The sequence below is a fragment of the Schistocerca nitens genome, chromosome 9 (genome assembly GCF_023898315.1).
Source record: "Schistocerca nitens isolate TAMUIC-IGC-003100 chromosome 9, iqSchNite1.1, whole genome shotgun sequence".
Classification (NCBI taxonomy): Eukaryota; Metazoa; Arthropoda; class Insecta; order Orthoptera; family Acrididae; genus Schistocerca; species Schistocerca nitens.
The window spans coordinates 414,341,587-414,368,187 of record NC_064622.1 but is presented as its reverse complement, the minus strand read 5'-3'; the positions used below and the strand labels follow the sequence as shown (position 1 = coordinate 414,368,187).

General features: G+C 41.6%; 1 protein-coding gene across 2 annotated transcripts in view; it reads right to left on the bottom strand.

Moving 5' to 3' along the window:
- The window catches only part of LOC126203005 (glycoprotein-N-acetylgalactosamine 3-beta-galactosyltransferase 1-like), a 183,241-nt gene that overhangs the window by 99,168 nt on the left and 57,472 nt on the right, over positions 1-26,601 (bottom strand). Inside the window, exon 2 of one of the 2 annotated variants that reach the window (XM_049937204.1) lies at positions 25,719-25,922. The exons of the other annotated variant lie outside the window; for it this stretch is intronic. Coding sequence (XP_049793161.1) covers positions 25,719-25,922 — 204 coding nt within the window. The remainder of the gene's footprint in view (positions 1-25,718; positions 25,923-26,601) is intronic. 2 annotated transcript variants of the gene reach the window in all.

The following is a 26,601-nucleotide window of genomic DNA, read 5'->3' as shown; positions in this document are numbered from 1 at the left end:
GCCATGCGCTTTTTTCCAATCTGATGATATCCAGTTTTTGCTGGAGTTTCGTCGTTATATGGCTGCATTTCGCTGTTTTAGGCGCGCTTTTGCTTGTTTGTGAAACATATTCACTGGTCTTTGAACCGTCTCCTGGGAAGCCTTCTAAAAGCCGTAGTAAAATGTTTCGACAACCACAGGTGAACAGTGTGAATAACGAATAAAAATCTGCGTGTTTGTATATGTAAATGTGCTATCAACGACGAAATACTATTTTGGAACGAGAAAATTGTTCATCTTTACGTGTTTTAAACAGAAAAATATTAATAATAAATATATTTCTGTGTAATAGATATTAAGAACAAGAAAGACTATGAGTATATCACGTCAAGGAATTTCTATATGATTGTGGAATAAAGCCTTTGACGAATAAAATGATCACTCTAGCGTCAACTCTCGGCCCCTTAGACGCTTTTGTATGAGTGTGCTTCTGAAAGCACGATTTTGTTAACTGCCGAAAGTTTTTTTTCACAATATATGTATAAAAAGTATTTGTCTTTTTAATTCATGCCTCTCTCTCAATATGAATATAATTAAGTGGAAATAATTATCACTAGGATTAAAGTTCTATCTGCATTCTTTTATCGTAATGGCGCATTGGCAGTCATTACGTGATCTTCGGTCCACACCCACAAGATATCAAGAAAAAATAGTGTAAATATTTTTGCAGAAAAGTTTTCATTAAATATACACGACAAACGCAAAGATAATAAATAATAATATGAGGCTCAGGCTTGCTTATGAATAAACCGCTGACTGGTAAAAAGCTTGATTTCATTGAAGTAAATATTATTCAAATCATAATTAACAGTATAAAAGGTCAGCGTTTAACAAAGAATTTACTTAACATAGAGAATAATAGTACAGCTACGTAGTTCATTATAGTGTGTCTCTCTCTGCAACAATATTTATCGCGCATTAACTACTACAGTTTTAAACAAACCACGCGTATTTTTGTGCTAGCCGTGTGTGTTGGCGACATAAGTAAATTGGTGCAACCCAACCTGGTACCTTTACTCAAAATCATTTGCCTACGAAGAGGCATTGATGATTGTTAGCATATATTTTACCCGTTACAACGAGTGTGCGAAATATACGCGACGGATGGATTGTTGGATGATTTGGGGAAGTGGACGAAACAGCGAGGTCACCGGTCCCATCGGATTAGGGAAGGGTGGGGTCACGACTTATATTTTCATCTACAATTCCAAACATGACAAACTGATACCTTCTGGAAAAAGAAAAGAGAGGAGACGAGGAAAGGGAGAGACAGAGAGACGATATAATTGGCGCCCAAGGTGGGTCCCGATTTCCACGGGAAAAGAAAGAACAGAAAAGAAAATACATCGATTTACTGTATTCTAATGTGTTGTACTTGATTTGTGCATATTTTTTCCTCACGTTCATCAAAGTTTGCTTGAATGGGAAACTAATGAGAATCTTGCCTTGCACTGACGAGAGAAACTGTACCACATGTAACTAAATATTACCGGGCAAGACCAAATTCCAAACGAGCTGGATTTATTGCTGCTCTTAAGTAAGGTAAGGCACCAGTGTATGTTCCTACGGTTTTTCTGGTGATAGCCCATGGTACATTTTCATTTATTGTGTGTTAGATCTTGTATTGTACGTATCTTTTGTGTGAAACATCAATAGGCTGTAACATGTTCATTGCGATTAGTGGCGAGTCTTGCTCGCAGTCAAATTAACAGCTGACTCAACAACTGATTGTGGATTTATACGTTACAGCTGTCACGATATACACTCCTGGAAATGGAAAAAAGAACACATTGACACCGGTGTGTCAGACCCACCATACTTGCTCCGGACACTGCGAGAGGGCTGTACAAGCAATGATCACACGCACGGCACAGTGGACACACCAGGAACCGCGGTGTTGGCCGTCGAATGGCGCTAGCTGCGCGGCATTTGTGCACCGCCGCCGTCAGTGTCAGCCAGTTTGCCGTGGCATACGGAGCTCCATCGCAGTCTTTAAGACTGGTAGCATGCTGCGACAGCGTGGACGTGAACCGTATGTGCAGTTGACGGACTTTGAGCGAGGGCGTATAGTGGGCATGCGGGAGGCTGGGTGGACGTACCGCCGAATTGCTCAACACGTGGGGCGTGAGGTCTCCACAGTACATCGATGTTGTCGCCAGTGGTCGGCGGAAGGTGCACGTGCCCGTCGACCTGGGACCGGACCGCAGCGACGCACGGATGCACGCCAAGACCGTAGGATCCTACGCAGTGCCGTAGGGGACCGCACCGCCACTTCCCAGCAAATTAGGGACACTGTTGCTCCTGGGGTATCGGCGAGGACCATTCGCAACCGTCTCCATGAAGCTGGGCTACGGTCCCGCACACCGTTAGGCCGTCTTCCGCTCACGCCCCAACATCGCGCAGCCCGCCTCCAGTGGTGTCGCGACAGGCGTGAATGGAGGGACGAATGGAGACGTGTCGTCTTCAGCGATGAGAGTCGCTTCTGCCTTGGTGCCAATGATGGTCGTATGCGTGTTTGGCGCCGTGCAGGTGAGCGCCACAATCAGGACTGCATACGACCGAGGCACACAGGGCCAACACCCGGCATCATGGTGTGGGGAGCGATCTCCTACACTGGCCGTACACCACTGGTGATCGTCGAGGGGACACTGAATAGTGCACGGTACATCCAAACCGTCATCGAACCCATCGTTCTACCATTCCTAGACCGGCAAGGGAACTTGCTGTTCGAACAGAACAATGCACGTCCGCATGTATCCCGTGCCACCCAACGTGCTCTAGAAGGTGTAAGTCAACTACCCTGGCCAGCAAGATCTCCGGATCTGTCCCCCATTGAGCATGTTTGGGACTGGATGAAGCGTCGTCTCACGCGGTCTGCACGTCCAGCACGAACGCTGGTCCAACTGAGGCGCCAGGTGGAAATGGCATGGCAAGCCGTTCCACAGGACTACATCCAGCATCTCTACGATCGTCTCCATGGGAGAATAGCAGCCTGCATTGCTGCGAAAGGTGGATATACACTGTACCAGTGCCGACATTGTGCATGCTCTGTTGCCTGTGTCTATGTGCCTGTGGTTCTGTCAGTGTGATCATGTGATGTATCTGACCCCAGGAATGTGTCAATAAAGTTTCCCCTTCCTGGGACAATGAATTCACGGTGTTCTTATTTCAATTTCCAGGAGTGTATTTTGTATTTATTCACGTTATGGACCGTGGAAGAACACATCAGCAAGCGAGAAAGGAAGCAGAAATGCCTGATTCAAAATCTCTAGGTAATTTACAAGAATTACAAGGTGAAGGCCGTTAATTAGCCAAACCCTTTTCCCAAGAAAACATAATAGGAATGGAATCGGAGCAGCTGATATACACCAGTATGTTAGCAGATGATACTAAATCAGTAGCATTGATCACCGGTGGGAATTCCGGGCGATGATTCCTACACATTTCTTTTTCAAATATTAGAACGTAGGGAAAACAAACTTGACGAAGCTCTTTTAGCAAAGCTGAGTCAACAGCTAGAGGATCGCGATAATTGAATGAATGAAACATTAGCCCTCAAGGAAAGGGAACGTGGAGAGACGTTAGCACTTCAAGAAAGGGAATGTGAAAGAGGTTAGCTCTTAAAGAAAAAGAACGGCAGAAGAGGTTAGAGGCTGGAGAGAAATTGCGTGATGAAAATATCACGCGTCGATTAAATGAAGTTTTAAGAAGGCGTGATGAAATCGTAGTACAAAAACTAGATGAACGGCTAGGAACCATACGAACTGAGGTGACTGCTATGAAACAAGCTTATCGTGGGCTACGTGATGCAGTAACCAAGGTCAAGAATGAGGTACAAAAGTGTCAGGAAACACAATATGCTCGGGGAACTGAAGTACGGCACATCACTGCTAGATTAAACCAGCTTTCTCGACAACAAACTAGGCAGGTAGAAGAGCACATGAAGGCTCAAACTGAGAAAATAAGAACTGAAGTAACTCAGTGGTTAGGGAAGAAAGATGCTGAGATTAGAGGAGGAGGAGGAGGAGATTAGTGTTTAACGTCCCGTCGACAACGAGGTCATTAGAGACGGAGCGCAAGCTCGGGTGAGGGAAGGATGGGGAAGGAAATCGGCCGTGCCCTTTCAAAGGAACCATCCCGGCATTTGCCTGAAGCGATTTAGGGAAATCACGGAAAACCTAAATCAGGATGGCCGGAGACGGGATTGAACCGTCGTCCTCCCGAATGCAAGTCCAGTGTGCTAACCACTGCGCCACCTCGCTCGATGTGAGATTAGAGAAAACGTAATCACTGAAGTACAAGCGGTACTAAAAATAGTCATGATTAAAGCCACATTAGGGAGTGGTGAATCTTGTAATATTATTGGATGCAAGCTACTTTGCATATGAGATATTTGTCATAAAAGAAAAGGACAGCCAATGAGCTGTAGTTCGTAAAGACGCTAAGCATCACAGCGCGAGAGTAAAGAGACGAAATATTTTTTTGTTTTTAATGTGCGCCTATACCAAGACGGGCGTCCAGTGTTTAAATACTCTAAATAAACACTATGACCCGCTGGGCGCAGATATTTAAAATCATTGCCGCAGCGCTTGATAGCAAGAAGCTGCGAAACAGAAGAAAGAACAACCTATCTTTTCTTAAGAAATATTCTAAGAGACTTCATTTATCCCTTGTACTTTTGGTCGCCGACCTGTTAAGACGTACTACATAGCATTGCTACAAGTTGCATTTTTATTTTGTGTAAAAACTATGTGAAACGACGAACAAACATTTCGTTAACTCGGGTGTGGCTACTATGTATTTACGCACAAGCAAGGACATTTAATTTTAAGAAGGAACGGACTGACAAAGCGGCGATTATTGGACTGCGCCATTTACAAAAGAAATATCAGCTGTAAGTGATGCATTTATTGTGTATTTGTCAATGTGTAGAAGTTTAAAGCCAATTTGTTCAAAATATATTAATATTTTATGTTGCAGTAATTTTCTTCTTATTCTTTTCTTTCACGAACCAAAAATGATGTTCAAATTGTATTTGAGCTTTGTTACAGGTTCGCTCTTTATCGCGGTGTCTCGATTGTATTTGGAAGACCACTAATGTGTTCAACTTCCGATCTGTTAATCTTTCTCTTACGGAATTCCACTAATTTGCTTTCATTTTCATTTTTATATTCAAATAGGTCCCTTAGGTATTTTCATCGAAGATTCTGATTGCGTGAAGGCAATCCGGGTCAAAAGGTCAATTAAGAAAACCCCTTCGCGTAATCAATCCGTACGTCTCCTCAACACAATCGAGAACCGACGCATCGGTGATCAATTAATAATTTCTCACTCTTTCTTTAAGTCGTACTAAAAATGGCCACACAGGATAACCGTAAGTACGCAATCTGGTGTTAGGTTACATTTTGCCAGTAAATATTACCAACTAACAGTTGAAGCATCAAGTTCCCAACGCCAGAATCTGCAACCGAATTTAGAACCGAATTAAACCAGGTACAACAAACGTCAGACGAGGAACTTCCAGAGTGGAAAAAATGAAATTACAGCATGTTTTGTACGTTAGAACGAAAGGAATCTAGTGTGCAGGATAAGGATTAAAATGTGAAGTAAGATAGTAAAAGGTACGAGAACGAAAGTTATTACGAACCGATAGTTTTCCCGGAGCGGTACAGTTACAGTCCGGCTCCAGACAGGGTAGCAGTTGTAGCTGAGGAACAAAAACCAAGCTACGCAAAAATGGAAATGGGCATACGGCATTGTGAACCGGGAGTCCCCCATTCGGGGAAGTTCGGCTGCCGAGAGCAAGTACTTATGCACTCGACGCCACCCTGGGCGACTTGCGCGTGGGAGATGCGGATGAAATGATGATGAGGACAACACAACACCCAGCCTCTGAGCCGAGAAAATCTCCTGCCCCAGCCGGCAATCGAACCCGGGCCCCTTGGCGTGGCATGCCGCCGCGCTGACCACTAACGGCGGCAGACTAAGCTACGCAGATATCATATTACAGGAAAGCCTTATAAAACGTAGACGGTTTCAGAGGACTATATACCCCGTTATTTTTGTCAAGAGTAATAGACACGTTCTGCCCAAAGTCTGGGCAGAACGTCAGAAGATACAATTAGTAATTTCGCAGATTGTCGGTGAAGCGACATTGTATGCTACAGAGACAGCAGATGGCTGTTAAACTTTAGAACAGTTTGAGAAGATATCCTTAGCCAAATATTGGAGCACGTGCATACAAGAACGATTGAAACAGGACGTGTACAATCCCAAAATGTACAACACAGAACTTGGTAGCATGAGTAAATATGTTGAAAACTACGTCAGTAAAACTCGTTATTGGGATGAATCCATGGCCACCAAAGCAGTATTATCTATCCTTAAACCGAAACTACCTCTGCCGGTGAAAAAATAGCTAGTAAACATCTCTAAAGACGATTTAGAAAAAATCCTAGCCACTATAGATTCTGTCGATCTCATACAGGAAGATTGAAAGGAATAATGTTATTTATTCTCAACCATACAGTGGAATAACAAAAGCAATGGTAATGGTAACGGCAATCGAAAGAGGAACGATTACAATAGCAACGGTTGTTATAGACAACTACAAAATAATGTTGCGTACCAGAATTCAAATGTGAACGGATACTACAACAACAACATGGTGGTAACATAGGAGACGCGGAGACATCATTGGTAACATGACAGTTTATTTATATATTTATTTGTCAGAGGGGGACGCTTGCAAAATTTAGGAGAAAAAACTTATTTTACTATTTGTTATTTACACAAACACAAGGACGTGATAACACTGTATTAATTATGTATAGCTTGAATTAATCAAAATTAGATTGCAGTTGCAGACGCATTTGTTTTTATTTGTCGGCGGAGGAACCAGTTTCAAAGCGTCGTGTCTAGTTTTCAAGTAGGATTAAGCTTATCACATGATTTGCTGCTGTTAGTCTCGGTAATGAAAATGGCTTTCAAAACTGCGACACTTAACTGTGTTTTGTCACTTGTCACTTGTTCATTAGAGAAAAAACTCCTTCGACAGGTGCGTTACCTCCAGGCAAACAAATAATGAATTCAGTAATTACACGAAATTTCGTACAGTTCAAATTGTTGTCACAGAAACGTGTGAAAAACTCCACCCCACTGTTTTCATTGCAGCGTTTTTAGCGTTCCAGCTTGATAGTTTTTCGTCTGTGACGTAGTTGGAAAAAAGAGGAAACTCATGGAATATATCCATATCTTGGTCGCCGCTAAGAAATCCTTGTGTAATCACCAAATCCGTTGCATTCTGTATTTCTTACCACTTAGGTACTTTTGTCAAAGTTGCCCATTCAAACACTTGTAGGTCTGCACTGAGCTGACACCACCGATCCAAGTATTCTTTGCCAGTCATAAAATTCAGCCGTCGCAGTTTCTACAGCCTGAACAACAGCGTCTTTAGTTTAGATGTTACGATCCAGGACGGCGTGAAGAAGGAAAAGCGAACTTTCTTTATATGCCAAGTTACGTCGGAGATGCTTAATTTTCTTTGTAGATTCTACAACAGGCAAGCATTGTGCTTTAATTTTTAACGCCGTTTGATGGAAAGTCGCTGCCTGCGCATGTAAAATTCAGAGGTAGGATTTTCGAAAATTTATCGACGCTCAGAAAATAGCTTTCTAAGAGCTGATTTTTTTTAAAAAAATTCTTTCAAGCGCCGACATTAAACGCGAGCCACTTGGTTTTGCTGTAGCTCAGCAGTTTCTGATACTCTATGTCACTGAAATCACAGAACTCTGAGAGCTTCCACTCAAAAGCTGCAGATATAAAAAAATGAGTAAATTTTCATAGTGATACCTTCGAATTCCACGGCAGATAATTTTGAGCTCTTTTGATAGCGATGTGAGCTATATGGCCTCCACGTCCAATCCTAATGAGTTGTCTTCCGAGTGATAGGTACAATTTTGCGTAAACATTATTACTGCAATTAGTATTATCTCTACAAATTTCCACAGTTTTGCTATTTAAATCACTGCGCGATAATCCCTCGTTCAAATAATCAAAAGGCCGGCCTCTGTGGTCGAGCGGTTCTAGGCGCTTCGGTCTGGAACCGCACGACCGCAACGGTCGCAGGTTCGAATCCTGCCTCGGGCATGGATGTGTGTGATGTCCTTAGGTTAGTAAGATTTAACTAGTTCTAAGTTCTAGGGGACTGATGTCCTCAGATGTTTAGTCCCATAGTGCTCAGAGCCACTTGAACCATTTGAAATAACCAACAACAATATCCGATGTTTCACCAGGCTGGTCTAGAAACTCTAAAAATTTACTTTCATATTTTCATAACGTAAAAAATATCGAATTAACCCTTAACTCGCGATGTGACTTTTCTGTAACGTATACTACGAGGTGGGGTCTCTGGACACCTGCGTTTAAACCGAGATTTAAGGCAAAAATCGTTTGAAATTTTTAATTTATGCTATATAACATTTATTTTTACAATTATTTAAGTGTTTTTAAATAGGTTTAATTTATTTTATTGCACTAAACAAAGTCTGCAGTATTTTACTATGCATCACACAAAAGCACATTATTGTGTGTGGATCTTTTAAATAGTACACATAAATAGACTGTTCAGAGTACTGAATTCTACTTCCTGGAAAATTATACAATCTCTGTAGCAAATGAATTTTCAAATAAAACTAAATTCTAGGGTTGAAATTTGTGCACTAAAATTCCGCCTGTTAGGTACAAAAAGAAAGTCTGTCAAATTGACATTCATTGCTGGGAACTACGTTTTTATCACCACTCAGAACACATTCGATTTTAACAGACACTTTAAGTATTTCATTGAAGAAACAGACAGATCCCCATCACAACTTTCCTGAAGTTCTCGCCGGCCGTTTTGGCCGAGCGGTTCTAGGCGCTTCAGTCTGGAACCGCGCGACCACTACGGTCGCAGGTTCAAATCCTGCCTCGGGCATGGATGTGTGTGACGTCCTTAGGTTAGTTAGGTTTAAGTAGTTCTAAGTTCTCGGGGACTGATGACCTCAGATGTTAAGTCCCATAGTGCTCAGAGCCATTTGAACCATTTTTAGCCTGAAGTTCTTCCTCTGAATGATAATTTTCGATAGCAGAACTGTGATCACTGGCTACTGTAAAATCGTCGTCTTTTTCGTTTATTTCTTTACCTATACGCTGATACCTTCCTCCATAGACCGACTAACAATTTCATCAAACTCGGGAAAGTACGGAAGAAAACAGGTACGTAGTTAACGAGGAGCGGTCTAGGTGGCTCCAACACGTATCAATAACACGTGTCAACAAAAAACACAGAAGGCGATAACGCAACCGCGCAACCGATAGCATACCATCGTAGGCTTAGCAATTTAAGGGAGTATAGAAGCGTTCTACCACACTTGGTCTTGGAAAGCGAGTTCGTAAAGTTTCGCGCGGTCAGAGAGACCACACTCGTTAGTTAACGGTTAAAACAGGGAATAATTTTATTGAGCCATGATTTGAAACATCCGTTGATAAAGATATACAGTGGCCTTCACAAAGATGCTCTTTCAATTAATTCATCACCATAGATGCAAGCACATTTACAACAATAGCCGAGGATTTTGTGTGAGCACGTCTAAATTTTTTTCTCAAAACCTGTTTCAATTAAATTAGAGGAACAGTCATTTGAGCGAAAGTTGTGGCTTTCTTGAACCGTGTGATACGCCCATGCACCTTCCGCTGCAGTTACACCCACATCCTTCGAAGTCGGGAAATCGGTTCTTTTGAAAAAAAAAAAAAAAAAAAAAAAAACAAATATTGACGAGCTGGAAGCAGCAGCTTGATCGGAAAGCCTGTGTTTTTCTGATTTTAAATATTTTCCCAATATCGCTGGCAGCATCATGGCCAACACTAAAATTCCAGAATGAGATTTGCACTCTGCAGCGGAGTGTGCGCTGATATGAAACTTCCTGGCAGATTAAAACTGTGTGCCGGACCGAGACTCGAAGTCGGGACCTTTGCCTTTCGTGGGCAAGTGCTCTACCATCTGCGAACCTGCAGAAGGGTTTCTGCGAAGTTTGGAAGATAGGAGACGAGGTACTGGCAGAATTGAAGCTGTGAGGACGGGTCGTGAGTCGTGCTTGGGTAGCTCAGTTGGAGCAGGCACGGTAGCTCAGTGTGTTCGGTCAGAGATCTGGTTGGCCTCTGTAATAAAAAACTGAGTGGAAGGATAAACAAACGAACTTTAACGGACGTCATGTAACGTCCGCAACGACCAAACCCAACGAACACAAAAAAAAAAAAAAACGATGGTAGACCACTTGCCCGCGAAAGGCAATGGTCCCGAGTTCGAGTCTCGGGTCTCGGTCCGGCACACAATTTTAATCTGCCAGGAAGTTTCAACACTAAAATTAGAACAACACGTAACATCTGATGCACCATCACTTTGTTTTATAAATGGATACTTATTTTGCAAAGTAATATTGAAGGGACAATTGCGTTTAGGCATTTAGAATGTTACAGACACACAAACACGAAAACACTGAGTGCGTTGTTTGATCGTGCACATGTAAACAGTGTTGCCGCATGTCAAGTTCTCACTCGCGCATTGTGATTGTTGGCTGAATTGAGCGACATCATCTCTCTCGCTCTCGTATGTTACTCGCTCCTTCTTCTCCACGCCGCTCACGCTGCCGCTATCACCCGCGCGTTTCGAATGTAATGAATATAGGCAGGTAGGCGATATGTCTGATCAATTATCGTTTGGTCTGTTTGAAAAAGCGGGACATTTTTGTCCTGGCTGGGGACAATGGGACAGACAGCCTAAAAGAAAGATTGTCCCACCCAAAGTGGGAATATGGTCACGTACGTTAGTAATAGGGAACAATAATCCTAACTTCCAGCAGTCAAAAAGAAGTAGATGCAGTTCCGATAGGTGGCCAAACCAACAGGCAGGTCAACCTAATCCGTATTGTGGGCAGTGCTGGATCCAATCAATACCGCAATGAACCTGAGCACAGTAACATGCAGAGACAAGATGGTCACGTGATGCAACAGCATCAAGACCAAAGAGTAATAATCGTGGAAGTGGTAGATGATAGCCAACCCGCCTCATCTACATCTTTAAACTAAAGCTGACCACCCCATGCCTTCCAGTAGTGGTCAGGGAGAAAAGTGAATGATGTCAACATGTTGCAATACAACGGCGGCCAGAATATACACAATGAATTATGTGCTGAGCCGAAAGTCTGTGGTCAGATGGGTAAAAATGTGGTGCAAGCTGCATCACACGGTAAGATAGGCAGTACCGTATGCCGATTACGGTGATTATAGACACAGGAGCGGTGACAAGTGTGAAGAGCTTTATTTAAAGAACTGTGTCAGTTATATAAGATACCGGCTAGTCCAGGATAGTCGGTGCTATTAGCGCCAAATCACAGATAGTCAAAACACAGGTGCAGGTCGAACTATTAATAGGAAATGTAGCCTTTAAGTGCACGTTCCTGGTGATAAAAAAATTATCAGTGGCCTGTATCCTAGATTGGGATTTTATCAGAGAGAGGAACTCAACGATCGACCTCTCGTCTGGTACCTGTACAGTGAACAATTTAGGAAAAAGAATAGTCTGAAATTGAACGCTGAAGAAAAGCTACATGGCAAGTATTGCCAGGGTATCTGTATTAAGCACACCCAACGTCAATTGTTATACATGGTTCAAATGGCTCTGAGCACTATGCGACTTAACGTCTGAGGTCATCAGTCGCCTAGAACTTAGAACTATTTAAACCTAACTAACCTAAGGACATCACACACATCCATGCCCGAGGCAGGATTCGAACCTGCGACCGTAGCGGCCGCTCGGCTCCAGACTGTAGCGCCTAGAACCGCACGGCCACTCCGGCCGGCAATTGTTATACATAAACAGTAATTTACCACTCAGGCATCCTATAGCTGATAACTTGGTGAAAGCAGAGAGATAATTGCCACTAAAGAACTGATTCAACAAAACGTTGCCGAGTCAGAGTGCTTGGACACGCAGCAGCAGGCACAGTTAACGAGTTTACTAAGCACTTACAGCCCGCATCTCGTGGTCGTGCGGTAGCGTTCTCGCTTCCCACGCCCGGGTTCCCGGGTTCTATTCCCGGCGGGATCAGGGATTTTCTCTGCCTCGTGATGGCTGGGTGTTGTGTACTGTCCTTAGGTTAGTTAGGTTTAAGTAGTTCTAAGTTCTAGGGGACTTATGACCACAGCAGTTGAGTCCCATAGTGCTCAGAGCCATTTTTAAGCACTTACACAGAAGTCTTTTCTGAGAAACCAGGAACCATAAAAGTTTATGTTTATGACAAGGAGGCGTATCCACATGCACGTACCGCCGCGCAATTTATTCCTTCCATTGGGCGAAAAAGGAAGCAGTAACAACGCAAAACAGAAAGAAATCGAACATTATACAGCCTTCCTCTTCTCCGTATAGCAGTCCACTACTGGCTGTAGCAAATTCATATGGGAGTATACGGATATTGTTTGATGAGACGGATATTAACAGGATAATTGTACCAGTACGTACCAGACTGGAAAATCTGGATGAAGAGATTCAGAAGTTCTATGTTCAAATGTGTGTGAAATCTTATGGGACTTAACTGCTAAGGTCATCAGTCCCTAAGCTCACACACTACTTAACCTAAATTATCCTAAGGACAAACACACATACCCATTCCCGAGGGAGGACTCGAACCTTCGCCGGGACCAGCCGAAGAGTGAAGAGTAATTCCACTGGTAAAGGCAGAGGAGACAGTAGATGATGGAAAGGGTATACTGAAGGCCTCTACGAGGGGGAGTAATTCTTCTTCATTTTCACTCAGGATAGCAATCTCATCAGCGAATCGTATCATTGATATCCTTTCACCTTGAATTAAAAAAAAAAAAAATGTTCAAATGCGTGTGAAATCTTATGGGACTTAACTGCTAAGGTCATCAGTCCCTAAGCTTACACACTACTTAACCTAAATTATCCTAAGGACAAACACACACTCCCATGCCCAAGGGAGGACTCAAACCTCCGCCGGGACCAGCCGCAGAAGTTCTGTGGAACAAAGTATTTAACAATCTGTTTATCTTATTGGCAGATAGCATTCTTAGGTGCCTCGAGAAAGTACACTGCTTTCCTATTTGGTAACTCCTACCAGTTCAAGATATTATCCTTTGGCCTTAATATTTGTGCGGGAGTATTTATCAATACAATGGCAGTGTGTTTACGCAGACAAGTGAAAAAAATTCCCTGATTTCCTGGTTAAAAAAACACTTTTCTCCAGATGAAAAGACACTTTTTTCGTGTTAAGTGACAGTATACTTTCACACGGAACTGTAAAACTTATTGCCGGCCGTGGTGGCCAAGCGGTTAAAGGCGCTACAGTCTGGAACCGCGCGGCCGCTACGGTCGCAGGTTCGAATCCTGCCTTGGGCATGGATGTGTGTGTTGTCGTTAGGTTAGTTAGGTGTAAGTAGTTCTAAGTTCTAGGGGACTGATGACCTTAGAAGTTAAGTCCCATAGTGCTCAGAGCCATTTGAACCATTTTTGTAAAACTTATTAATCCACCGGAGTAGAACTTCCGTTACTTTAGAAAACCAAAGCGCCACCATCCCCACTAAAAAAAAATAAAAAAAAAAAAAGAAAGAAAGAAAGAAAACCGTGTTCTCGAAAGATCTTTGATGTGCAGCAACATGTACGCTGCATATTTTGACATAAAGATATGGTGCACATTTTCTTTTTTTTTTTTTTTTTTTTTTAATCAGTCTTCTGACTGGTTTGACGCGGCCCGCCTGGAATTCCTCTACTACGTCCTCAATTATTTGATGGATGTAGTCCAATCTCTGTCTTTCTCTACAGTGTTTGCCCTCTACAGTTCCCTTTTGTACCATGGAAGTCATTGCCTCATGTCTTAACAGATATCGTATCATCCTGTCCCTTCTCCTTATCAGTGTATTCCACATATTCCTTTCCTCTCCGATTCTGCGCAGAACCTCCTCATTCGTTACCTTATCAGTCCACCTACTTTTCAACATTCGTCTGTAGCACCACACCTCAAATGCTTCGATTCTCTTCTGTTCCGGTTTTCCCACAGTCCATGTTTCACTACCATACAATGCTGTACTCCAGACGTACATTCTCAGAAATTTCTTCCTCAAATTAAGGCTGATATTTGACATTAGTAGACTTCTCTTGGCCAGGAATGCCCTTTTTGCCATTTCTCTTCTGCGTTTGATGTCCTTGCTCCGTCCGTCATTGGTTTACTGCCTAGACAGCAGGATCTCTTAACTTCATCTGCTTCGTGACAATCGATCCCGATGTTAAGTTTCTCGCTGTTGTCATTTCTACTTCTTTTTATTACCTTCGTCTTTCTTCGATTTACTCTCAATCCATACTCTTTACTCCTTAGACTGTTCATTCCTTTCAGCAGATCATGTAATTCTTCTTCACTTTCACTCAGGATATCAATGTCATCAGTGAATCGTATCACTGATATCCTTTCACCTTGAATTTTAATTCCACTCCTGAACCTTTCGTTTATTTCAATCATTGCTTCCTCGATGTAGAGATTGAACAGTAAGGGTGAAAGGCAACATCCTTGTCTTACACCCTTTTCAATACAAGCACTTCGTTCTTGGTCCCCCACTCTTATTATTCCCTCTTGGCTGTTGTACATATTGTATATGACCCGTCTCTCCCTACAGCTTACCCCTACTTTTCTCAGAATTCCGAATATCTTGCACCATTTTACATTATCGAACGTTTATTCCAGGTCAACAGATCCTATGAACGTGTCTTGATTTTTCTTTAGTCTTCCTTCCATTATAAACCGCAACGTCAGAATTGCCTCTCTCGTGCCTTTGCCTTCCTAAAGCCAAACTGATCGTCATTTAGCACATGCTCAATTTTATTTTTCATCCTATTTTTCATCATATTATTCTTGTCAGCAACTTGGATGCATGAGTTGTTAAGCTGATTGTGCTGTAATTCTCGCACTTATCAGCTCTTACCGTCGTCGGAATTGTGTGGATGATGCTTTTCCTAAAGTCAGATGGTATGTCGCCAGATTCATACATTCCAACGTGAATAGTCGTTTTGTTGCCACTTCCCCCAATGATCTTAAGTCCTCCAAAGCTCTGTTATATTCTGATTCTAGTACTGGATCCCATATCGCTTCTAAATCGACTCCTGTTTCTTCTTCTATCTCATCAGACAAATCTTCCCCTCATAGAGACTTTCAATGCTTTCTTTCCACCTATCCGCTCTCTCCTCTGCATTTAACAGTGGAATTCCCGTTGCACTCTTAATGTTATCAACCTTGCTTTTAATGTCACGTATTACGAAAATATACATTTGAATTCCACCAAACACAGCACTTTAGTTTCTGAAGCACTGAAATTGAGATTGCGATGTGCTTTAGTATGCCAGGAAGCCAATCACAGCTCATGCCACGTGATCTCTCCAGCTGATGGTAGCAGATATTCAGAGCATAGGACATATGATATAGTCAGACAATAGCAACATCGCTGTTCAGTAGTGCCAACACGCAAATAGGAAAAGCTGATGGCTAAGCTTTCACATATAATGTTGGTAATTTTTGTGATGTTACACTTCAATATTCATCACACTGATGTGCCAGTAAAATTTTAAATAATGATGTAAATGTCTCGTCTTCTGGGCTCGAAATTATTCTAAGTGGCTGATCCTCAAGTGTTCAGCTTTAAATGGGAATCAAACGTTCTACGATTTAAGAAATTCAAAGTACATTCGCACATATAACATAATTCATCTCGCGTGAAACGAACTTTGAAAGTAACGCTTTTCACCACCATTCGCAATATTTTCCCGTGACCTGTTAGAATTCGTTTCAGCAGTTGACAAGAGCGCGCCAGAAAACGGCGTTACTGCGCTTGTGCAGCTACAATGACATATGAAGCCCACATGTTCGTGCCTATACAGCATTAAGAGATCGTACATTATGTTGTAAACGAAACAGAACATCAGAAGATACTCCAAAAGCATCGGAATTTCGGTAAATCACACTAAAATGCATACTCGGCTGAAAGTGCACATTCGTATGTTCAAATTCACAAAGAAGTAGGCCCCAACCTGATATTAAGCTTTTCAGTGTGATTTTCGGGCTGCAAATTTTCTTGGAGTATCAGTACTGTATTATCTCATGTCTGGTTCTTTATTATGGCATAACGCCATACGTGCCAGAAGATAAAAACCGGCACTTGTAATTCAGCAAACAGTTGACACTAGGCAATAGTGTGGAAAAAAAACTTCGTTTCAAATAAATTGACTGCCTCTGCGGAAAAGATTAATAAAAGCCAAATTTCTTTAGCAAATCGACAAGAATAACTTCATTGTTCTGTAGGCCAATTAATGCTTGACTGGCAGTTTGGGGGAGCCAGAAAGATTTTTCCGGGTAGCATCTGGCTGCTTGTTGCCACTGGTGATGCAGCCAGCAGCAGCAGCTCGTAAGTGCGAGCGGGTACTGCTCATACGCAACTCAACTGCGGGTGCGCATGAGCCCGCTGACAACTGTTCAAACGAACCTAACGTAAACCGTTGTGACGTCACGCTCATCGGAATCAGTTCGTTGGAAGTATTGCACCGTCTTCGTCCGACAGCCTTTGACACATTTTGCTGTTGGCCGCCGCTTATGTGTGCTTTGTGTTCCGTTGTTGAAAATGTTTTATTGCTGCAGTATTATTCTGCAGTAGCGGGCTGAAGTAAAATTCTTTATTAGAGTATCAGTTCTTATCAGTCAAAATTACAAAAATTTAACTGAAAACTGAAACAATTAAAAATTCCCGGAATTTTAAAATATTCCTGTGTTTTTCCCTGTTTTCTGCCGGATGAAAAAGTTCCCGGAGTTTTTTCACGGTTGTCCAGGCGCATATACACCCTGATCGGATACTATGCTAGGCTCCGGGACCTTAGACAAGGTTATGCTATACGTAGATGATCTTGAAATAATTTCCGTAGAGACAAACAAAACTGTGAAACTAATGACTATTGGGTTCGGAGCAAAAACTAATTTTAAATACGTGAGCGAATTCCATGAACTGGATCCTACTGGTGCGCTATTTCTACAAAGTACCTCCACAAAACAACACAAAAACTTCACAAACAAATGCGATAAACATTTTTGTGTGACACTAACAGTGTATCAATGTGTGTGAGATTTTTCCAGCGGACACTGAGTCATAAAGAAATTCTGATGCCGCTTTGGCAATTTTCATCTTCGCGCGGTTCCGGATGAGCTGTTTTCAAGGTCAACAGGAAGCAGTGATGAGCTTCTGCAGCCGGTCTGCATGCTGTGTTACTGACTTAACCCTTTATTTGGCAAATGATGAAAATAAAAACAAAAAAAATTCAGTGCTTACATTTATTTATTATGCTTAAAGAAATAAAATTCAGTCAGTTTTAGAAATTTTTGACAAAAATTGTGAATGTTGCTTACAAGCAACATTGCCAGCAGTAGACCACATTTATACATACTATAAAAAAACGTGTTTGCCAATAACCTCAAGCAAAAAGTTTCCTGAACGTGAATAATTTAACTTATGAACACATTTATGCATTCCTGCTGTGTAATAGAAGTTTCATTTTCCCTTCTAGTTCTTCTTGCAACGGAATGTTTGGAAACAGTTCCTCTTTGGAACGAAGCACAATATTAGATTGCATTTTGAATACATGACTGTAGAAAATCCAGATGGACAATAACGACAACGACCTTTGGGACCGTACACAGGCCAATGCTCCATATTATCAAATAGGACATCTTGTGTAACAGTCGAAACTGTTGGCTTCCTCCTCTTCTTTTGTGGTGGTGTTACGTCTATTCAGCGCCTTTCTACTTTCCTTTTCCCTGAAAACATCAAACCATTGGCAATATTTGCCCTGAATGACTTCAGTGAGGTCTTCTTGTCCAGAGATTCTCTTCGAAATACCAGCCAGGCATTTACAACACTCAGATCTAGATTAAATCCAAACAATCTAATGTACCAACACCTAGTTTTCATTGGTACTCTGTAGAGCTCTATCAGCATACCAGCAAGATCAACTCCTCCCATATGCTTGTTGTACTGACGTACAATACTGGGACAGGGCACATCAATTCTTCTTTTTTCATTGCTGTCCCATCATTTTACTGTTGAGAGTGGTTGGACACCACAAAATGAGCTTGCAAGTGTCACGATTTTATTGTTTTGAATATCCGCCGTAAGCATAATATACTAATGGCACATGTCCCAACTATGGACAATGTTGCTCACAGGCAACATAAAAGTTTTATACTATTTACGTAATTCAAAACAATATTAGATTGAAATATTTCTGCTGCAAGCTCACCTCTGGGTATTTCTTGAAGAAAATCTGCTAAGATTACTGCCAATTTAATGGAATCCACTCTTTCAGAACCAAAATAAGACACCTCTGTTGCTCACACGAGGAGATCTCTGTAACACCACTGCACAAACTGCCATGTCGTGTGGAAAACCTTGAACTATTATAACAACTAGTAATTCACAGTGTGTAAAGGAACGTTGCCTGGAGGCAACAATGCCAGCAAAAGGAACTGGGGAGTGTGTGTTGTCCCATAAAGCCAACGTAAATTTGATGTTGCTTGAGAGCAACACTGCCAAATAAAGGGTTAAAATACACTCAACTGCCAACGGCTGCTCGCTGCGCATTCGCTGTACAGGCGGACTCAACGACAGACGGGGACAGACGACTACTTCCAGATAATCGATGCCGCATGCCGACGACACAGACAAAGTCGAGATTTTAGAACTTGTTGAAAATGAAGAAATCATATATATATAACGAACTTACAGCAAATTATATTGTGTAACAACTTGAGCATTACTGTCACGCCAAAAACATAACGATAAAACTTGTAAAAAAACCACATTTTGCCAGTGAACTCTGAACACTTCAACACATTTTTTGACTCGTTAATCACACTTTAATTACGAGGGCAGTTCAATAAGTAATGCAACACATTTTTTTTCTGAAACAGGGGTTGTTTTGTTCAGCATTGAAATACACCAGGTTATTCCCCAATCTTTTAGCTAAAAGATTGGGGAATACTACACAACACTATTTTTCAACGTAATCTCCATTCAATGCTACGGCTTTACGCCACCTTGAAATGAGGGCCTGTATGCCTGCATGGTACCATTCCACTGGTCGATGTCGGAGCCAACGTCGTACTGCATCAATAACTTCTTCATCATCCGCGTAGTGCCTCCTACGGATTGCGTCCTTCATTGGGCCAAACATATGGAAATCCGACGGTGCGAGATCGGGGCTGTAGGGTGCATGAGGAAGAACAGTCCACTGAAGTTTTGTGAGCTCCTCTCGGGTGCGAAGACATGTGTGAGGTCTTGCGTTGTCATGAAGAAGGAGAAGTTCGTTCAGATTTTTGTGCCTACGAACACGCTGAAGTCGTTTCTTCAATTTCTGAAGAGTAGCACAATACACTTCAGAGTTGATCGTTTGACCATGGGGAAGGACATCGAACAGAATAACCCCTTCAGCGTCCCAGAAGACTGTAACCATGACTTTACCGGCTGAGGGTATGGCTTTAAACTTTTTCTTGGTAGGGGAGTGGGTGTGGAGCCACTCCATTGATTGCCGTTTTGTTTCAGGTTCGAAGTGATGAACCCATGTTTCATCGCCTGTAACAATCTTTGACAAGAAATTGTCACCCTCAGCCACATGACGAGCAAGCAATTCCGCACAGATGGTTCTCCTTTGCTCTTTATGGTGTTCGGTTAGACAACGAGGGACCCAGCGGGAACAAACCTTTGAATATCCCAACTGGTGAAAAATTGTGACAGCACTACCAACAGAGATGTCAAGTTGAGCACTGAGTTGTTTGATGGTGATCCATCGATCATCTCGAACGAGTGTGTTCGCACGCTCCGCCACTGCAGGAGTCACAGCTGTGCACGGCCGGCCCGCACGCGGGATATCAGACAGTCTTGCTTGACCTTGCGGCGATGATGACACACGCTTTGCCCAACGACTCACTGTGCTTTTGTCCACTGCCAGATCACCGTAGACATTCTGCGAGCGCCTATGAATATCTGAGATGCCCTGGTTTTCCGCCTAAAGAAACTCGATCACTGCCCGTTGTTTGCAACGCACATCCGTTACAGACGCCATTTTAACAGCTCCGTACAGCGCTGACACCTGTCGGAAGTCAATGAAACTATACGAGACGAAGCAGGAATGTTTGAAAATATTCCACAAGAAATTTCCGGTTTTTTCAACCAAAATTGGCCGAGAAAAAAAATGTGTTGCATTACTTATTGAACTGCCCTCGTACATATTACTGTGCAAATGAACTATATAACTTGTTATTGTGCAAAGAATACTTTAAAACATTTTATGACTCGTTGATCAAACGATAATTATTCATTACTGTGCATGTGGATTACATATTGTACCAGGGAGCATTGAACGGGTAAACAATTTTAATTAATCCTTAATGAAAACGCAGTTGTACATCCCTGTAGGTTTGGAAATTAATATATTCTCGTGTGTATTACTGATTTTAACGGTCATGCTGCGAAAGTCAGATACAGTTAGTCTGAAGGGTTCCTCCCGGGTTTCCCTCGGGTCCTGCCAAATGGAAAAGTAAAGTATTCTAATCCCTGGCAATCTGTTAATTTAATTCCGAACTAACAGTATTCGTGACGGTATAGTAAGTGACAAGATAGCTGTATTAGTCAAGGAATTGTGAGTGACAAAATGTAACGAAATCATATTAACATAATAATTCTGAATGGTCTTCTCTGAAAAAGTAAATTATTAATAATAACTTATTGATCCTGCATAAATTTTATGAAGTGACTGTTGGGTGGAGCCGGCCGCGGTGGTCTCGCGGTTCTAGGCGCGCAGTCCAGAACCGTGCGACTGCTACGGTCGCAGGTTCGAATCCTGCCTCGGGCATGGATGTGTGTGATGTCCTTAGGTTAGTTATGTTTAAGTAGTTCTAAGTTCTAGGGGACTGATGACCAAAGCAGTTGAGTCCCATAGTGCTCAGAGCCATTTTTTTTTTTTTTGTTGAGTGGAAACTTAAATGCAGGAACTGTACGAGAAGCATGCTTTTAACTTTCTAGGGGTCGTTGTACGCCCCTGGAAAGCCTTTTAAAAATCGTAGTGAAATGTTTCGGTAACCACAAGTGAACTGTGTCAATGACGAATAAAACTATGCGTGTTTATGTATGTAAATGTGCTATCAATGATGAAATATTATTTTGGAATGAGAAAACTCTACATCTTTAGGTGTTGTGAATGTAAAAGTATTAATAATAAATATGTTTCTGAGTAATAGTACTCTCGTGTCAGCTCTCGAGCCTATTAGATGCTTTTGGACGCGTTTGTTTCTGAACGCACGATTTTGTTAATTGTACATAAGTTTTTTCACAGTATACGTATAAAAAGTATTTGTCCTTTTAATCTCATTTCATACCTATCCCTCCGTGTGAATATAATTAAATGGAATAATTATCGCTAGAATTAAAGTTTTATCATTGGACATCTGCCTTTCTTTTGTCGTAATGGCGCACTGGCAGTCATTACGTGAAATATAATCACACGATTTTCACCCAAAAGATAACAAGAAAAAATACCTTAAATAGTTCTGCTGTCAGGAAAAGAAAATATTTTTTGCAGAAAAGTTTTCATTAAATGTACGCAATAGCGCAAATATAATAAATAAAAATAATAATTTGAGGCTCAGGGTTGCGTATGAGTTAAGCGCTGACTAGTAAAAAGCTTGGTTTCACTGCTGTAAATATTATTCAAATCATAATTAACAGTATATAAGGTCACTATTTAATAGCGAATTTATGTTACATTGAGAATAATAGTACAGTTACGTAGGTGATTATATCGTGCCTCTCTCTCTGCAACAATATTTTTGAACTAGCCGTGTATGTTGACAACATAAGCAAATTGTTACAAACTAACCTAGTACCTTTACTCAGAATTATTTGCCTATGCAGCAACATTGATGATCGTTTACGTATATCTTAGCCGGTACAACGAGCGCACGAAATATACGCTACGTCACGACTTATAAATATTTTCATCCACGATTCCAAAAGTACTAAGTCGATACCTTATGCAAATAGAAAGAGACGATATACCTTGTTAACTTTTTACTATGCTGTAGTCCACTTGACAGTCGAACAAGTAGCTGAACATTGATACAGCTTTATTGAATAACTACTAACTAAAACCGCACAGCATTGATGCAGATGTGGATACTGTACATTTAAGTCTAGTTAAGGAAGAATCTTTGATATCAGCACAAAGCTATCAATGCACCTAGCTTATATCAGCGACAATGTAATCACTCCGTCACAGTCTACGACAAACGGTCGCGAAACAGCCATAGGTTCTTTCTTCCATTTTTTAAATTATTTTTTCAACTGTCACTGCAGCGCTGTCATGCGGAGCATCACAACGTTCGAGCCAAGCACATGGGTATACTCCTAATCAGTTCCTTCTGAACTCAAATACATCATCTCCCATCTTAAGCGATTTTCGATCATACGATTATGACTCTACTACTGTGAACCGTATACATTATGTTAACATCAGTGAGCTTATGGTATAGAGTACCTTGTTTTCAGTATTCGAATTTTTTGTCTGTGGCCACAGATGTTTGTTGATTCTGTGCACAGTCGTGTTCTGTGACGTTATTTTGTTTTGACGTCGTGGTTGCTATGTAATTTTTGGTTCTAATAAAAAGTGCGTTTTGTTATTTGACTTCGACTTTCTTCTCCTCTGTGTTTTTCTGCAAGATATAATTAACGGTTTACGGTTATAGACAATCGTTAATATATCCATTTTGTAAATTCACGGAGTTTTATTTGAGTGAAGCGTGACGTTTAAGTTTTGACACTCAAGTTCTGGAACCGTCGTATTTCCTTGGTCTTTTGTGAAATACCTTCGTTGTCGTTTTGAACTAAGTAGCGACTTTAATTTGGATCTACGTTCAACTAGCATGAAGATGGATAACTGAAAATTTATAATATCCAGACAGTTGATTTTAATAATTTCCTGCTGTACAATATCTGTTGCAAATTATTTTTCGTGCTGCAAAAGCTCTTGACATTGTGGGAGGTAACCGAGGCAAAATAAAGTTGGTGAGAGTCAAATAGACTGGGACGACTAATGCGATGGTGATTCTCATATTATCTATTGCGATAGAATATGACCAATTGCAATGGTTATGACATGCGGACATGCTGCTGAAATATGAGCCAGACTAAGACTATTAAAGGACAGCGTAATGCTATTAACAAAATGGCCCTGAAGCAGAAGTTTTCTGATTACAGAACGTCATCAACTGACACAATCGCCCAACGCATGTCATATTGACTTTGGTATATACAATGGCCCTGAAGCAGAAGTTTTTTGATTATAGAATGTCAACAATAGACACCATCACACAACGCACCAATCAAATTGAATCTTTGGTATAAGCATTAGCTGATATTGGTGAACCTGTGACAGAAGCTGACAAAATGGCTGACATTTTTATTAGTGTGTCAGCAAAATTTTAAAATTTTTCGACTGCGTAGGATTCGTGTGGTGAAGATCAACAAGCGTTCGATAATTTGACTTCAAGATTATTGAAAGAGGAACAGGGCTTTTTATAATGTGATGAAATGTCAACAGCATTCGCAGGAGTTAATGTAGACAAAACAAGTACGTTGAGTTCAGTGAATAAATATTTGTCTAATACGCCTAGTGGATAAGATGTTGAATATTGTTACTGTCACAAAAGGGGTTATATTAAATAACAGTGCTGAAAACTTTTAGCAAAACTCAGCTTGAAGACTAATACTTCTGAGCAGGTTTTAAAAGCAGAACAAGTATATGTTTCTGCTTCACGTTGCGAAAATGTTTGATTAGCTGATACTGCTGCGACAGGACATACGACGTCACGCTTTTAAGCGTATTCATTCTGATGACTCCTATGTTCAAACTGGAGACAACTAGATTGTTCAAGCAGAAGGAATCGGATCTATTGAAAAATTTTCGTTAGTTGAGGGAAAATGACAACCTCGCACTTTGGAAAACATGTTATACATTGCGAAGCCAAAGAAAAATTTATTTTCAGTGTGAGCTGTCACAAAAAGAGGAATAAAGGTTATTTTTGACGACAAGGGAACTGAAGTTCGCAATTTAAGTATAGCTGCAGCAAGGATTCAAATGGACAATCAGTGTTATCAAGTATCGTTTAAACGTCCAGATGCATTACAGGCAAATTCTGCTTCCTTGAATTCCACAATGAACTGACATGAGAGAGTTGGACATATCCATTTCAAAGGTCTGAAGAATGTCGCTGACATGAATTTAATTCCAGGTTTAAAAATGAAGAAAGATGAAAATCTACGTTATAAACCATGTCAGTATGGTTAAATGAAGTGAAAATCGTTTAATTCAAATTTGGAATCACGATCAAAGTTCCTGGAGAATTTATTCATACGGGTCTGAGTGGATGGATGAGAAACAATCGTACATAGTATTCAAGGACGATTCCACTTATTTACAGATGTGTGTATTTTGTTAAAAGTGAATATGATACTTTCCCTGTGTTTTTGGAATTTCAGAGACTGATTGAAAGATAAACTGGAAACAAAACCAGAGTTCTCAGAAGTGGCAATGGGACCGAATTCATAAATAAGTAATTTGAAGATTATTTCAAGCAAAATGGAATACATGATACCACAAGTCCCTATACACTGCAGCAGAATGGCCGAATTTAGCGAGAAAACATTTCAGTTGTTGAATGTGTACGCACTGTGATATTGACTACTCACTTACTTCAAGAGTTGTGGACAGAGGCAGTAAATTGTGCTGCATACATCTTAAATCGAGGACTATGTAAGGCAAATACTAATGTTACTCCGTACGAAATAAACTTAGGAAGACCATCTTTAAAACACATGAGGAAGTTTGGATCAGGTGCATATGTACACGTTCCTGATCAGTTTAGATCGAAATGGGATAGTACATCGAAGATCAATCACGGTTGGCTTGATGGGTATGGTGCTAATTATCGTTTCTACAATCCTCAGTCAAAGAAAATTACAATCTCCTGCAGTGTCTCTTTCAATGAAGAAGAAACCTATGGCTACGTGGGACAGGGATATGCTAAATTTTACCTGGGGGACGATGCTGCAGAAGATGTTCAGGAGGAATCTGAAGAGGATGATATTAGCAAACAAGTCAAAGAATATGACAAGGTGGAGCTGAGAGATTGATCTAAAGCACCCGCTCGTTTTCGAGACCAAGATAGAGCCTATTCTGCCATTATCTCTGAACATCAAATTTTGAATAAAGGAGAACAAAACTTTGTCTCTGGTACCATTAACAAACAATCGCAAACCAATCGGATGCAAGTGGGTTTGTCGTGTGAAGCAGAATTCTGAAGGAAAAATTGATCGCCTCATAGCTACACTATTCGCTTGATTAAAAATGAAGAGCATCATAATCGCGACAAAGTATGGATGGCCCTGTGTAAAGTTTAGTGAAATTTCAGTGGCCAGCAGCGTAAATGAGGAACTGGGCTCAGATGCACAAATATTAGAACGGTCGTGTTCCGAATGACAGCACTCACCTGGATTGCGCCAAGCCGTAGGGACAAAGCGCTTTGCACTCGGTAGGACATCTGGGGCGGCCAGCTTGTACTCGTAGGAGTCGATGGTAGCTGTCTGCAGCCGCTCCTGCAGCCACAACGATGAACTTTGGAAGTCGAGTGTGGCCACCACAAAGCCCAGCACCACACCACAAAAGAAGGACGCCAACAGCCGGCCGCACCACACTGCAATCACATTCCCCACTGCTCTCATCATCCCACAACTGGAAAACTAAAAATGTTGAGGCCTAATGACTATTACTGCCCTTGCGCTAAAAGAGCTTAACTATTGAAACTTCCTGGCAAATTAAAACTGTGTGCCGGACCGAGACTCGAAGACGAGACCTTCGCTTTTCGCGGGCAAGTGCTCTACCAACAGAGCTACCCAAGCACGACTCACGCCCCGTCCTCACAGTTCTACTTCTGCCAGTATCTCTTCTCCAACCTTCCAAACTTTACAGAAGCTCTACTGCGAACCTTGCAGAACTTGCACTCCTGAAAGAAAGGATATGCGGAAACATGACTTAGCCACACCCTGGGGGATGTTTCCAGAATGAGATTTTCACTCTGTAGCGGGGGTGCGCTGATATGAAACTTCCTGGCAGATTAAAAGTGTGTGCCGGACCGAGACTCGAACTCGGGACCTTTACATTTCGCGGGCAAGTGCTCTACATACTGAGCTACCCAAGCACGACTCACGCCCCGTCCTCACAGCTTTACTTCTGCCAGTATCTCGCCTCCTACCTTCCAAACTTTACAGAAGCTCTACTGCGAACCTTGCAGAACTTCTGAAAGAAAGGATATGCGGAAACATGACTTAGCCACACCCTGGGGGATGTTTCCAGAATGAGATTTTCACTCTGCA